The sequence below is a fragment of the Schistocerca gregaria genome, chromosome 2 (genome assembly GCF_023897955.1).
Source record: "Schistocerca gregaria isolate iqSchGreg1 chromosome 2, iqSchGreg1.2, whole genome shotgun sequence".
Lineage (NCBI taxonomy): Eukaryota > Metazoa > Arthropoda > Insecta > Orthoptera > Acrididae > Schistocerca > Schistocerca gregaria.
The window spans coordinates 162,329,863-162,345,458 of NC_064921.1; the positions used below are offsets into that span (position 1 = coordinate 162,329,863).

At 45.8% G+C, this 15,596-nt stretch overlaps 1 protein-coding gene across 2 annotated transcripts in view; it reads left to right on the top strand.

Annotated features, from left to right (window-relative positions):
- Positions 1–15,596, top strand: part of LOC126336587 (disks large 1 tumor suppressor protein) — a 4,198,467-nt gene that overhangs the window by 3,683,909 nt on the left and 498,962 nt on the right. For both annotated transcript variants that reach the window (XM_050000444.1, XM_050000445.1), the window contains one exon: positions 8,918–9,193. In XM_050000444.1, the coding sequence (XP_049856401.1) occupies positions 8,918–9,193 (276 nt within the window). The remainder of the gene's footprint in view (positions 1–8,917; positions 9,194–15,596) is intronic.

Below are 15,596 nucleotides of genomic sequence, written 5' to 3' on the forward strand. Positions count from 1 at the left end.
CGGATACCACGCAAAATACCATCGCTCACAGCGGGTACGAAGCTTCATGTCTTCAGTGCGTCAAACAACATATAAACTGAAGGATAGCTTACAGGAGGCTTGGAGCGGTGTCCGTAGAGTCTCGATTTTTCCTCATTTCAGATGGTACAAGGCGTGAGTACACCGATGGCCCAATGACGTTTTTAAACTTTAGTGTGTGGAGAGGGACGTAGTTCAAGGCGTAGGTAGTTCTATAATGTTTTGAGGATGTTTTACGTAGTATGAATTGGAACCTCTCATTCGGGTTTCCGTGAACATGAACCAGGATGTTTATTTCAGCGTTCTCGGAGACTAAGTGTTGACCTTTCTTCTGCATATTCATGACAAGCATTTCGTGCGCACCTTCGACTTCGGAGATGACAACAGCCGTGTTCACAGGAGGGATTGGGGTTGTTTTGAGGGAGGAGACCAGACAGCGAGGTCATCGGTCTCATCGGATTAGGGAAGGATGGGTAAGGAAGTCTTCAGTCGGTTAAACAACACAGAAACTGAACGGTAGCTTACAGGAGGCTTGGAGCGGTGTCCGTAGAGTCTCGATTTTTCCTCATTTCAAATGGTACAAGGCGTGAGTACACCGATGGCCCAATGACGTTTTTAAACTTTAGTGTGTGGAGAGGGACGTAGTTCAAGGCGTAGGTAGTTCTATAATGTTTTGAGGATGTTTTACGTAGTATGAATTGGAACCTCTCATTCGGGTTTCCGTGAACATGAACCAGGATGTTTATTTCAGCGTTCTCGGAGACTAAGTGTTGACCTTTCTTCTGCATATTCATGACAAGCATTTCGTGCGCACCTTCGACTTCGGAGATGACAACAGCCGTGTTCACAGGAGGGATTGGGGTTGTTTTGAGGGAGGAGACCAGACAGCGAGGTCATCGGTCTCATCGGATTAGGGAAGGATGGGGAAGGAAGTCTTCAATGGGTTAAACAACACAGAAACTGAACGGTAGCTTACAGGAGGTTTGGAGCGGTGTCCGTAGAGTCTCGATTTTTCCTCATTTCAGATGGTACAAGGCGTGAGTACACCGATGGCCCAATGACGTTTTTAAACTTTAGTGTGTGGAGAGGGACGTAGTTCAAGGCGTAGGTAGTTCTATAATGTTTTGAGGATGTTTTACGTAGTATGAATTGGAACCTCTCATTCGGGTTTCCGTGAACATGAACCAGGAAGTTTATTTCAGCGTTCTCGGAGACTAAGTGTTGACCTTTCTTCTGTATATTCATGACAAGCATTTCGTGCGCACCTTCGACTTCGGAGATGACAACAACCGTGTTCACAGGAGGGATTGGGGTTGTTTTGAGAGAGGAGACCAGACAGCGAGGTCATCGGTCTCATCGGATTTGGGAAGGATGGGGAAGGAAGTCGGCCGTACCCTTTCGAAGGAACCATCCCAGCGTTTTCCTGGAGTGATTTAGGGAAATCACGGAAAAGCTAAATCAGGATGGCCGGACGCGGGATTGAAGCGTCATCCTCCCGAATGCGAGTCCAGTAAGCTAACCACTGCGCCACCTCGGTCGGTGTTCACAGGACTGTTACGCTTACGTTCCTGGGTTGATGTACACTCTGGCTCCGTACCGCACTTCGACGGACCCACTAAATCACCCGATCTTACTTCCGTAGAAAATGCCTGGGACCATCTGCAGCAGTGGGCGAAACGTACCACTCAACGCCCCCGCAGTTTTGTAGCTCTGCGGGTTCTAATTATCAGTGAGTGGCTTCAGCTGGACTTGGCATACTTGAAGAAACTTGTTAACTCGGTTGGTGAGAGGAGGTATACAGCAATCAGTCGCAACTTGTTTTTATTGCTAGCAGAACTAGTTTCGCTCACTGATTGTCCATCTCCAGTGCTACAAGTAATACAGGAACGAATTACAATACACTGAAGGAAAAAATCGCAACATAAAGAAGAAGTGCGACATAATCGAAAGTTGATTGACGTGTTTCTACATCTGAAAGATAATGTCTATTCAGCCTCTATGACAAATCAGACTTGCTTTAAATATACGCTCTATCGGCTCTGGGCGTTAATTACCTTTGAGACTGGACACAGTGGGATGATGATTGTCAGTAATACTTTTAAGCGGAAAAAACGACAGTATTAACACCTCACTGTATTTGAACGAGATCGTATAATACAATACTTGCCATTAAAAGTGCTACACCACAAAAATGACGTGCTGCAGACGCGAAATTTAACCGACAGGAAGAAGATACTGTGATATGCAAATGATTAGCCTTTCAGAGCATTCACACAAGGTTGGCGCAGGTGGCGACACCTACAACGTGCTGACATGAGGAAAGTTTCCAACCGATTTGTCATACAAAAACAGCAGTTGATCGGCGTTGCCCGCATCTCGTGGTCGTGGGGTAGCGTTCTCGCTTCCCACGCCCGGGTTCCCGGGTTCGATTCCCGGCGGGGTCAGGGATTTTCTCTGCCTCGTGATGGCTGGGTGTTGTGTGATGTCCTTAGGTTAGTTAGGTTTAAGTAGTTCTAAGTTCTAGGGGACTGATGACCATAGATGTTAAGTCCCATAGTGCTCAGAGCCATTTTTTGATCGGCGTTGCCTGGTGATACGTTGTTGTGATGCCTCGTGTAAGGAGGAGAAATGCGTACTATCACGTTTCCGACATTGATGAAGGTCGGATTGTAGCCTATCGCAATTGCGGTTTATCGTGTCCCGACATTCCTGCTCTCGTTGGTCGAGATCCAATGACTGTTACAGAATATGGAATCGGTGGGTTCAGGACGGTAATACGGAACGCCGTGCTGGATTCCAACGGCCTCGTGTCACTAGCAGTCGAGATGACAGGCATCTTATCCGCATGGCTGTAACGCATCGTGCAGCCCTGTCTCGATCCCTGGGTCAACAGATGGGGACGTTTGCAAGACAACAACCATCTGCACGAACAGTTCTACGACATTTGCACACGAACTGTCAGCTCGGAGACCATGGTTGCGGTTACCCTTGACGCTGCATCACAGACAGGAGCGCCTGCGAGGGTGTACTCAACGACGTACCTTGATGCACGAATGGCAAAACGTCATTTTTCCGAATGAATCCAGGTTCTATTTACAGCGTCATGATGGTCACATCCGTGTTTGGCGACATAGCGTTGAACGCTCATTGGAAGCGTGTATTCGTCATCGCCATACTGGCTCTACCCTTCATTCGATTCCTGCGAAACCCTAAATTTCAGCAGGATAATGCACGACCGCATGTTGCAGTTCCTGTACGGGCCTTTCTGGATACAGAAAATGTTCGACTGTTGCCCTGCCAAGCACATTCTCCAGATATCTCACCAATTGAAAACGTCTGGTAAATACACCAATCACTACTCTTGATGAACTGTGGTATCGTGTTGAAGCTACATGGGCAGCTTTACCTGTACACGCCATCCAAGCTCTGTTTGACTGAATGGCCAGGCGTATCAAGGCCGTTATTACGGCCAGAGGTGGTTGTTCTGGGTACTAATTCTCAGGGTCTATGCACCCAAATTGCGTGAAAATGTAATCACATGTCAGTTCTAGTATAATATATCTGCCCAATGAATACCCGTTTATCATCTGCATTTCTTCTTGGTGTAGCAATTTTAATGGCCAGTAGTGTAGTACTACGAGAAGCTGGATGTGCCTTCTGCTATATTGCAAAAAGACTTGGCAGGAATGTAGCCACTGATGTGATTGCTGGCTGCGGTGGTCACGAGAATGTAAGATCGCCTAAGACCGGCGTCTGGATGGTTACGTGACACTACCAAGAGGGAAGGCCATCGTGTTCGTGGTAGGGCTCTGCCGCATCGTACTGCACCTGCAGCAGCAATTCGTGCAGCAGTTGGCACCAAAATGACATAACACCTGTTACAAATCGGTTAGTTCAAGAACAGCTCAGAGCCAGACGCGCTGTAGCGTGCACTCTTACTGACCCAACCAGCGCTGTTAGCTTCTTCACTGGTGTCAAGCGAGAGCCCATTCGAGGGCAGGCTGGAGGTGTTTTGTGTTTTCTGATTAAAGCTGATACGGCTTCGGTGCCATTGAGGCCAGTTGAGGATCTGCAACCAACTTTTCTGCGCGCAATACTCAATAGGACTACACCTGTAGTTATGGCCGGGGGTGCGATGTCGTATGACAGCTGGAGCTCTCTCGCGGTTTTCCCACTCATCCAGACTGCAAATTTGTACGCCAGTCTGTCGATTCGACCTGTTGCGGAACTGACACTGGTAGCACTTACTTCTGTAAAATATCTGGAAGTATGCGTACGGAACGATTTGAAGTGGAATGATGAAATAAAATTAATTGTTGGTAAGGCGGGTGCCAGATTGAGATTCATTGGGAGAGTCCTTAGAAAATGTAGTCAGTGTGGGATCCCTACCAGGTCGGGTTGACAGAGGAGGTAGAGAAGATACAAAGAAGAGCGGCGCGTTTCGTCACACGGTTATTTGGTAAGCATGATAGTGTTAACGGAGATGTTTAGCAAATTCAAGTGGCAGACTCTGCAAGAGCGGCGCTGTGCGTCGCGGTGTAGCTTGCTGTCCAGATTTCGAGAGGGTGCGTTTCTGGATGAGGTATCGAGAATATATTGCTTCCCCCTACTTATACCTCCCGAGGAGATCACGAATGTAAAATTAGAGAGATTCGAGCGCGCACGGAGGCTTTCCGGCAGTCGTTCTTCCCGCGAACCATCCGCGACTGGAACAGGAAAGGGAGGTAATGACAGTGGCACGTAAAGTGCCCTCCGCCACGCACCGTTGGGTGGCTTGCCGGGTATAAAAGTAGATGTAGATATTGTGCTGCCATTCATGAAGAGCATTCCAGAACGTGTTTTCCAGCCGAATAACGTTCGCCCACGTACCGCTGTCGCAATCCATCATGCTCTACAGATTGTCGACATGTTGCCTTGACCGGCTCGATCACAATATCTGTTTCCAATGGAGCACATATATGACACTATCAGACGACAACTCCAACATCATCAACAACCAGCATTGTTCAAATGGCTCTGAGCACTATGGGACTTAACATCTACGGTCATCAGTCCCCTAGAACTTCGAACTGCTTAAACCTAACTAACCTAAGGACAACACACGACACCCAGCCATCACGAGGCAGAGAAAATCCCTGACCCCGCCGGGAATCGAACACGGGAACCCGGGCGCGGGAAGCGAGAACAACCAGCATTAACAGTCGCTGTATTGAGCGACCAATTGCAACAGGCATGGAACTCCATGCCACAAACTGATATCCGGCATCTGTGCAACACAGTGCATGCACGTTTGCATGCTGAAATTCAACATTCTGGCGGTTATAGCTGTTATGAATGTAGCATCATTTCACATTTACTATGCGTTATCTCGCATATACATTAACCAGTGATCTTGCAATGTTAATCACTTAAATGTGCTGCCTAGACAAATGTATTCCATAAGTTTAATTACCCTGCATTAATTATACTTGGTGCTGCAATTTTCTTCCGTCAGTGTACAATCGCTCACATGTTAACACCAATGTACAACTGCATATGGATAGTACATACGAGCAGATAATGTTGGCACATTTCAGCCATTATTTGGCGTACTCTCTCTTCGATCGTAACACGACCACTCAACCCCCAACCTCTTCGACTAATCAGGTCAAAAGTTCAAATTGCGCTGAGGCCGCTGTTTACAGTTATCTCACACATGGCGCCAGTATACGTCGTACGTGACTATGAGGCCCTTTATACAGGCTTCATGTTACAGTAATGCATTGTATTTATGTACTTACTTGTTGACAGTACCACAAAAATAACAGTTTTAAGGTAATATATTTTTCATCGGTATACAATAGGAGCGACTACAACCGTGTGTGATGTTAAAGCTGTAAAAATTCTTTGCAATCAAAATGGTATTAACGTGATCTATTACATTTGGTGTACACGTAATTGCTATTCATATTGTAGCCAACAAGTACATCATGTATAAATGTATCTAGAAACATTACACACCACCATCGGTTTCTATAAAACTTAATAACAGCAGTTGTTAAAAGAGATTTATATTAAAACCACAACTTTAGATACATCATAAGCGCACAAACTGGTGCTTCTATGAAGTAGTCACCCACTTCGTTATATAAATTCGGTAATTATGCATCGCTACGAGTACTAAAACAAACATAAGATACAAACAGATAATGAAGTAAGTACGCTGAGCACTTTCAGGTTCCAGATGGCATCAAAGAAAGAAAGAAAGAGAGAGCGAGAGAGAGATAGAAACTTGTTGACTCTCCTCCTCGCCGGATTTAGACCAATGTCAGGCCTGCAGCCGCTGCCCGCTATATTAACGTGGCGTCTTCTGTCGGAGACTACTGTAAATTTTTCTCCGGTAAACTTAGAAGCTGAATGCCAGTTCCTGGAATGAAACATGCTTCATTTCACTGTTTTTGTGTAACTTACAGCCGCGTAATTAGTTGTACTTACATACATAAGAGTTCTCTTTCCGAAAGCAAGGCGTTGCAAAAGGAAAACCATCCTCAGTTTTTACTGCAAAAATACCGAAGCTGATTCTATGCCTTTTTATTTAAGTATGAAATCAAAGGGCTTTTTCAGAAAAAGTTTTATAGCGTGTGAAATAAAGTAAAAACACTTGGTGCTGTTTCTAGCAGATTCTTGCAGCATAATTTAGACAATACTTTAGTGTAACTCCTCGTGATGATCTCGCAGCATGTGAGAATCTGAAGAAAATTTAAAATTAATATTGGAACATTACATTTGTAATTATTGTCTTGTTGCCTACATTTTCAGGCAAAATTGGCTGTGACTAGAAACCGCTTCCCGTGAAACATGACCGTATAACGTCAGGGTTTAGCGTTCCTGCTCCAGTGTTTTGGCAGCGCATGATGCTGTAAGGAATATACGTATCTTGCAATGTATAGCCGGCATGTAATATGATACTACTGGAAACAAGAGAATTTAAGAACATCTGATATACTGGGGAACGTAAAACGTAGGGGAAAAAAACAACTATCACACCGAGTTAATAATTAGCATGAGCCTCCTGTGGATTGGCTTTGAGCATACAATTATCCTGCGAATTTCAAGCGTTCTTTGTTGAAAATATTACAGTTTGCAAAATAATACCATGATTCACTTTTATGTGGTATCACGTATCGTATATTTTTGCCATGGGGAAAAGCTTTCTAAAATCATAATGTGGGATCCGACTAATTTTCAAGTCACACTCCCACTGACCAGCGTCACACAGGTTATTTGTGTGCAGTGTCACACGTAATTTAAAGATAATTTTGGTACATATTTACTTCCGCAGATAATCATCGATTTCTAAATCAGGTCACGTCTGGATGGACTACATAGTCTACTGAACACAGGAAAGTAGAGTTCTTTTGCCTCATAATTTGTATGCTCCAAAAATTATTTGTGTGCAGTTAGATGGCTTGCAGTTTGATGACTCAGGTAATCGAAGCGTCTTCGTTAGTAATCTTAATGTGCGAAATTCAAACGCTGTTTGATCCTTAGGGTTGGGGGGGGGGGGGGGTTGTTTTGGGGAAGGAGACCAGACAGCGAGGTCATCGGTCTCATCGGATTAGAGAAGGACAGGGAAGGAAATCGGCCGTGCCCTTTGAAAGGAACCATCCCGGCATTTGCCTGGAGCGATTTAGGGAAATCACGGAAAACCTAAATCAGGATGGCCGGACGAGGGATTGAACCGTCGTCCTCCCGAATGCGAGTCCAGTGTTTAACTACTGCGCCACCTCACTCGGTTTGATCCTTAGGGTTTCAAATTGAGTTTCATAGGCTGGGTAAACTTAATGCGTAAGAAATGTTTAGTTCCGACAAGATTCGAGTGTTGCTGAAGTTTGTATCGCCTCACTTCCATCACGTGCCACCATTCAGTCATGGCTGGGTGAGTTGACAGACGGATAACATTTTACGAGAAACTGTCATTAAAAATTTATAAATTACTTATAGTCAGAATTTCTACGTTTATTTTGGACATAAAATGACAAAAATATCATCATCAAACTGACGGTGATCTGAGAGCCACGGTGCGGGCTGTATACATCGCAGGACGCTGAAACATTGTAGGTACTTTCATTCATCGGCGCGCTCGCGGAGGGTGTAGAAAAAATAATAGTTCTACTTTCTGCCACCAGGTGAAAAAATTGCGCTGTAAGCAAACAGAATGTGAGTTATTTCCTGTTTTGAGGTCAGTATGTAGTTTTTCGCTTGACAACGCGTGTTAATTTCTTCTGTGAAGTAACCGTTGGTGTAAACGGTTAGAACCGTGCGACTGCTACGGTCGCAGGTTCGAATCCTGCCTCGGGCATGGATGTGTGTGATGTCCTTAGGTTAGTTAGGTTTAAGTAGTTCTAAGTTCTAGGGGACTGATGACCACAGCAGTTGAGTCCCATAGTGCTCAGAGCCATTTGAACCATTTTGTAAACGGTTAAGAAGGTTCAAGTTTTCGTATGAAACGCAATGTCGACCAACGCGAGCGGCTATGTCGCGATACGATAAACTGCAATCGCGACAGGCTACAACCCGACCTTTGTATAAGTCAGAAACGTGATGGTACGCATTTCTCCACCTTACACGAGGCATCAGAACAACGTTTCACCAGGCAACGCCGGTCAACTGCTGTTTGTGTATGAGAAATCGGTTGGAAACTTTTCTCATGTGAGCACGTTGTAGGTGTCGCCACCGGCGCCAATCTTGTGTGAATTCTCTGAAAAGCCACTCATTTGCATAACACAGCATCTTCTTCCGGTCGGTTAAATTTCGCGTCTGTAGCACGTCATCTTCGTGGTGTAGCAATTTTAATGGCCAGCAGTGTGTTTTAGACATTTAAGCTGCTCTGTCGTGACACGCAATTCTCTGCGCGCAGGTGAACGGCGATGCAGAGTGGGAGTTCGAGGAGATGGTGCTGGAGCGCGGCGGCGCGGGCCTGGGCTTCAGCATCGCCGGCGGCACCGACAACCCGCACGTGGGCGACGACAGCGCCATCTACATCACCAAGCTCATCCCGGGCGGCGCCGCCGCCGCCGACGGCCGCCTCCGCGTCGGCGACACCATCCTCCAGGTCAACGACGTCTCCGTCGTCGACGTCCCGCACGCCGCAGCCGTCGACGCGCTCAAGCGCGCCGGCAACACCGTCCGCCTCGTGAGTACTCTCTCTCTCTCACTCTCTATCTATCTATCTATCTATCTCTACCCCTGTCTCTGTTCTGATCTTCTCTCCTCTCAGGTAGGTCCGTTGGAAGGGCCGGAACTAGGCCAAAGCGGTCCTCTGAAGGAGCCAAGCTGAAAGGCCGCTAGTGTACCTCACTTGCAGATATTGTATCATAAGTAGTTCGCCGATGACATTGTAATTCTGTCAGAGACGGCAAAGGACTTGGAAGAGCAGTTGAACGGAATGGACAGTGTCTTGAAAGGAGGATATAAGATGAACATTAACAAAAGCAAAACGAGGATAATGGAATGTAGTCAAATTGAATCGGGTGATGCTGAGGGAATTAGATTAGGAAATGAGACACTTAAAGTAGTAAAGGAGTTTTGCTATTTAGGAAGTAAAATAATTGATGATGGTCGAAGTAGAGAGGATATAAAATGTAGACTGGCAATGGCAAGGAAAGCGTTTCTGAAGAAGAGAAATTTATTAACATCGAATATAGATTTATGTATCAGGAAGTCGTTTCTGAAAGTATTTGTTTGGAGTGTAGCCATGTATGGAAGTGAAACATGGACGATAACTAGTTTGGACAAGAAGAGAATAGAAGCTTTCGAAATGTGGTGCTACAGAAGAATACTGAAGATAAGGTGGATAGATCACGTAACTAATGAGGAGGTATTGAATAGGATTGGGGAGAAGAGAAGTTTGTGGCACAACTTGACTAGAAGAAGGGATCGGTTGGTAGGACATGTTTTGAGGCATCAAGGGATCACAAATTTAGCATTGGAGGGCAGCGTGGAGGGTAAAAATCGTAGAGGGAGACCGAGAGATGACTACACTAAGCAGATTCAGAAGGATGTAGGTTGCAGTAGGTACTGGGAGATGAAGCAGCTTGCACAGGATAGAGTAGCATGGAGAGCTGCATCAAACCAGTCTCAGGACTGAAGACAACAACAACAACAAAGTAGCGAATACCTGCATGGGTCAAAGTGTACGATAGTACAGTGTCCAGTCATACAGGGCGAAAAGTATTTAAAGCGACAAACTCTGGGATGTTGTAGGCGACATCGAAACAAATATTTTTCCCTATTTTCCCTAATGTCTTTTTTTCCTATGAGGAGTATTTAAACCGTTAGAGGAAGATTTCTCTGGCGGCAAATTAATTAAACCAACTAACACTTTTCAATTTTTTATTAGCAGGAGACAACACATTAAGCCAATTTCAATTACAGTGGATTTTCAAAACTGCCTCCATTGACATGTAAACAAAGTTTACACGGTCGAGTCATGTTCTGTCTGACACGGGCAAATACACCAGGATTGTCCTGAATTGTTCCTGTTGCTGCTACTATCCGGGCAACCAGATCCTCCTCTGATGCAACAGGGGTTGCGTAAACAATGTTGCGCATCTCTCCCCACACAAAAAATTCCAGAGGGGTGATATCAGGGGGTCGAGCAGGCCATGGTACAGGACCACCTCTGCCAATCCACGTTTCTGGGAACCGTCGGTCCAGAATCGACGCACACGACGACTGAAATGTGCCGGCGCCCCGTCATGTTAGAACCACATGCGTTGTCGTGTAGGGAAAGGGACGTCTTCCAGCAATTCTGGCAATGCTCTGTCGAGAAAATTGTAATAGTGCCTGCCATTTAATGGCCTGGGTAGCTGATACGGCCCAATTAAACAGTCCCCAACAACACCATGTCACACATTAACGAAGAACCGCACTTGGTGAGCGTAGTAACTGTGGCATGTGGGTTATCCTCACTCCAAACATGCGAATTGTGCATGTTGAAGACTCCATCACTCTCCAACGTTGCTTCATCGGTAAACAACACAGAGGATGGAAATGTAGGATGCATTTCAAACTGTTCCAGGTACTACTGCGAAAACTGTGCTCTGGGTGGATAATTAACTGGTTCCAGGTTGTGGACACGCTGTAAGTGAAATGGACGTAATAATTGCTCCCGAAGGACTGTTCTTACATCCGTCTGATTCCTCCTCATGTTAAGTGCAACTGCACGAGTGCTAATTGAAGGACCCTGCTCCACATACTGCAAGACAGCTTCCTCAAATTGCAGCGTTCTTACCTTGCGACGGAGTCCCTGTCCAGGTAATCTGCTAAATGACCCGGTCTCCCGCAGACGTTGGTGCACAGCAGAAAAGGTCGTATGATGCGGGATACGGCGATTAGGATATTGTTATTGATAAACCCGCTGTTCAGCTTGTCCTTTGTGGTGCAACAACCATATCAGTGTACTCACTGCAGATGTATCGCTCGATTAGTAAACAGAGAGAATGCACTTCTGCACTGGTGGACAGCAGTTGCCTACAACTGAAGATCGTAATACGGCCTCTAACAACTGAAGAGCGCAATACGGCCTCCACCGGTTTAAATAATCCTCATAGGAAAAAATGACATTAGGAAAAAATATTTGCTTTGATGTCCTCTACAACCTCGCAAAGTTTGTCGGTTTAAATACTTTTCACCCTGTATACAATATATCAGAAACCCGAATAACTATCTTTTGCAATGTGAGATGTGCAGGAAGAGAGTCATTGAGGAAGTTCTGGAACGTACTGCGTAGATATGGAACCATGTGACTCCAGTGCCGTTGCCAACTGCGCTAGTTTTCTCGGCTGAGGATCCATGACGCGAATAGCTCGATCTAAGTGGTTCCACATATTACCGATTTGGTTTAAATTTGGAAATTTGTGGTAAGTTTCTGTGGGACCAAACTGATGAGGTTATCGGTTCCTGGGCTTAATCTTAAACTAACGTAAGCTAAGAACAACACATGCACCCATGTCCGAGGGAGGACTCAAATCTCCAACGGGGGGAGCCGCGCGAATCGTGGCAATGCGCCCAACACCTCGCGGCTACCCCGCACGGCTTTGGTTTAAATCCGGGGAGTTTGGTGGCCAGGGAAGCACAGTAAACACAGCCTGGTGCTGCACGTACACTGCAGGCTGTGTGACACGTTGCATTGTCCTGCTGGTAGATGCCATCGTGCCGAGGACAAACAAACTCCATGTGGGGGTGGATATGGTCCTGATCCACAAGGATAGATGCATACTTGCGTAGATCCTTGTGTCTTGCAGAATGACGAGATCACCCAGGAAATGCTAAGAAAACATTTCCCAGAACATAACGCTCCGTCGTGATTGCAGAGAGTTTCCTTTCAGACATTTCACGCCATACGCGCGACCGGTATCGGTCCGGTGGACCATAAAACGTAGTGTATCCGAGAAGGCCACCTGTCGCCAGTCAGTCAAGGTCCAGTTGCGGTATTGGCGTGCAATTTCCAGCATTCGTCGCCACTGAAAGCAGCAACGTTCAAGGAAAACTCGTTGAGGAGACACAGCTGGTAGCCCCTTGGTTCATCTGGGCGGTTACTTGCTCAATATTCGGTCGTACACGTTGCCACAGCCGTCGTTCACTCGTGTCATTTATGACCTGTGGTGCACTAAAATTGGCTTAGCGCTGGTTTTGGACAGCGCCATATTGCCATGCACAGTATACGAGGAAAGATCAAAAAATAACACAGAATGATTTTATCACCAAAAAGTTTAATAAGTAACAAAACAAAACAAAAAATCTCAAATGATTACATCTTTCAGCAACTTTCCTACATAGTCACCAAGAATCTGAACACATTTCTTCCATCGTGGTACCAGTTTCAATGTGCCCTATTCGTAGACCTCCATTTGGTTGAAATGTAGCAATCTTCGGACTGGTGATTGTATTTCCGTATCTGTCGCAAAACGTTGGCCAGCCAGGAATTTCTTCATGGACACAAACAGATGAAGATCCGACGGAGCAAGGTCCGGACGGTATGGTGGATTCGGGAGCAGCTCCCACTCACATTTGCTGTTTCCCTCACGAACAGGAGCAGCAGCGCAGGGGCCAGTATTGTCGTGAAGAAGTTTCACACTGTCTTTAATGTCTAACGTCCCCTTAGAAAAATGTACTGTGCTGATAAACCTCTTACATTATTTGATTTTCAAGCAGCTGAGCAGTACGGAACGTACTTAGACATTTCGCTCTTTACCTATTCTGATCAACACTAAGCTGACACACAATATATTTAGCGCAACGCAATCTGACTTTCAACAATCCCTACAAAAGAATGGCTCTGACTAACAATAACCTATGCCTTTCATGAATCACTTACCTCACAAAAATCTTCGTTACTCGAACTACTGCAATACAGCGAGCGCCAATACTGCCAGCTAACTACTGGAAATGAAATGGCTCTGAGCACTATGGGACTTAACATCTGTGGTCATCAGTCCCCTAGAACTTAGAACTACTTTAACCTAACTAACCTAAGGACATCACACAACACCCAGTCATCACGAGGCGTCTAACTACTGAAGGCAATAACTAGTGAAAGGCATAGTTAGCAAATGAAAGATTTGGTAGAGAACAAACAATGTATTTACCTTACTAGCGTTCAAAAGTCATAATATATATATCAGTTCATGATATCCAATATTACAAATTTACTCTTTGCTGGCGGACACACGTCCAGATCGTCTGCTCTTAAAATTCTGCCATCTCTCTCTCCCCACATCCACCACTGTTGGCGGCTCACCTCCAACTGCGCAACGCTACGCGCTGTTCACATCCAACTTCCCAACACTACAATGGTAAATATTCCAACAATGCAAACCAGCCACAGACTGCACACAGCGCAGTCAGTGATTTTCATACAGAGGGCTACGTGGCGTTACCAACATAAAAATCTAAACAGCCTACTTACAAATGTTGTGGCGTTTGTCACGAAGGGCACGAAGCAACTTAACGCTAGTTTTAATGTAGGCTGCGGCATTCACAGCGGTCCCGTCTTCATCAAAGTCCACCAGTAACACACCATGCATATCCCAGAATACTGTCACAAGTACTTTCCTAAAGACTGAGTAATTTTGAATTTTTTTCACACTGGAGAACCAGCATGTTTCCAATTCATGGAGACTTGCTTGGTTCCGGGCTTGTAGTAGTACGTCCACGACTCTTCACCGATGACGATTGGTTTCGGGACGTCATGCCATTCTGCGGCGTAATAGATAAGAGATCCAAGGTTGTCATCATTCGCTGGCTCTTGTGGTGGTGTCTCCTGTTCTTAGGTCCCCAGCAAGCACTAACTTTACGAAATTTAACGTCTCAACAACAGTGGCGCACACCGCATCATAGGAAATGTTGAACTGCTGCGATTATGTTCGCAGTTGCAAACGCCGGTCATTCAAAATTACTAGCTCAAAGGCTCCGACATAGTGCGGGGTTGCAGCTGTGAACGGCCGTCCGGAACGTGGCGAATCACTAAGGTTCACAAGGCTGTAAAAAGGCACACCAGCTATAGATATTGCTACGGTCCATATAGTCGTCTCTATACACGGCACGCATGTCCCTGTGATCGGAAATGCTTCCACCCTTGGCTCGAAAGCTAATGACCATGCCCTTTCGGACATCGCTGCATATCGCATTACAACTGCTGTTTCTTCACGTCCTCCCGACATGGTTTATATACGCTCCATAGCTAGTGTTGCGCCCCTCCTATCCGCATCCTAAGCTGAGGATGCCACGGGGGTCGGATGGTCCAGGTGGGCCACATGTGGCCTGATGACGGAGTGCGTAGCTGGTGTTGCCACCTGTCGGCTGTGAGTGGTTATTCCATGTTGACTTTGAACATAGGCGATGGTCACATTAATGTGACTGGACCGTGTAGAAGCGAGAAGTCCCAGTGAGCATGGGTTCGCAAACAAGCCGTTTGCGAGATAATTGCGAATATGTGGTTACGAATCGCCACTAGCTTCACTCACAAATATTGTCGCAGTTCATATAAATGTACTGAATTGTATACTTTCCGATTAATACCCTATGTGGCTGGGCTCAATTCGCGCCCAAGGCCTATCTCAACTACAGATAGAATGCTGTTTGAACACGTTACATGTTACAATTTACTGTACCCTCGTACCCGTTAAAGGTGTTCCACGTGTCGTCATCACATTGGAGACAATATACTCGTATTGGTAGTAAGTTACGAACTCTTTCGAACACAGTCGACTATACAATTCACTGGTGCAGTTCTTCAATCTATCACTTACTAGATAACCGCAGACAGAAAAATCCAGCGGATTAAGATCAGGTGATCATTGAGGTCAACGTACAGGCCCTGCTCGACCTATCCAGCTTGGGCCATATTGGCACATTAGATGTCGTATACCAGCAGCAAAATGTGCATGTGCCCCATGACGCATGTAAAACATTCCCCGACGTTGCGCAAGGTAAGGTAGGCCTTGCGTAAAATTTACGCCCAGCTAAAAGGGGGCAATAGAAACGTTTACGTTTCAAATACATTTGTGCTAACTACGACCCGGTTTTATACTGAA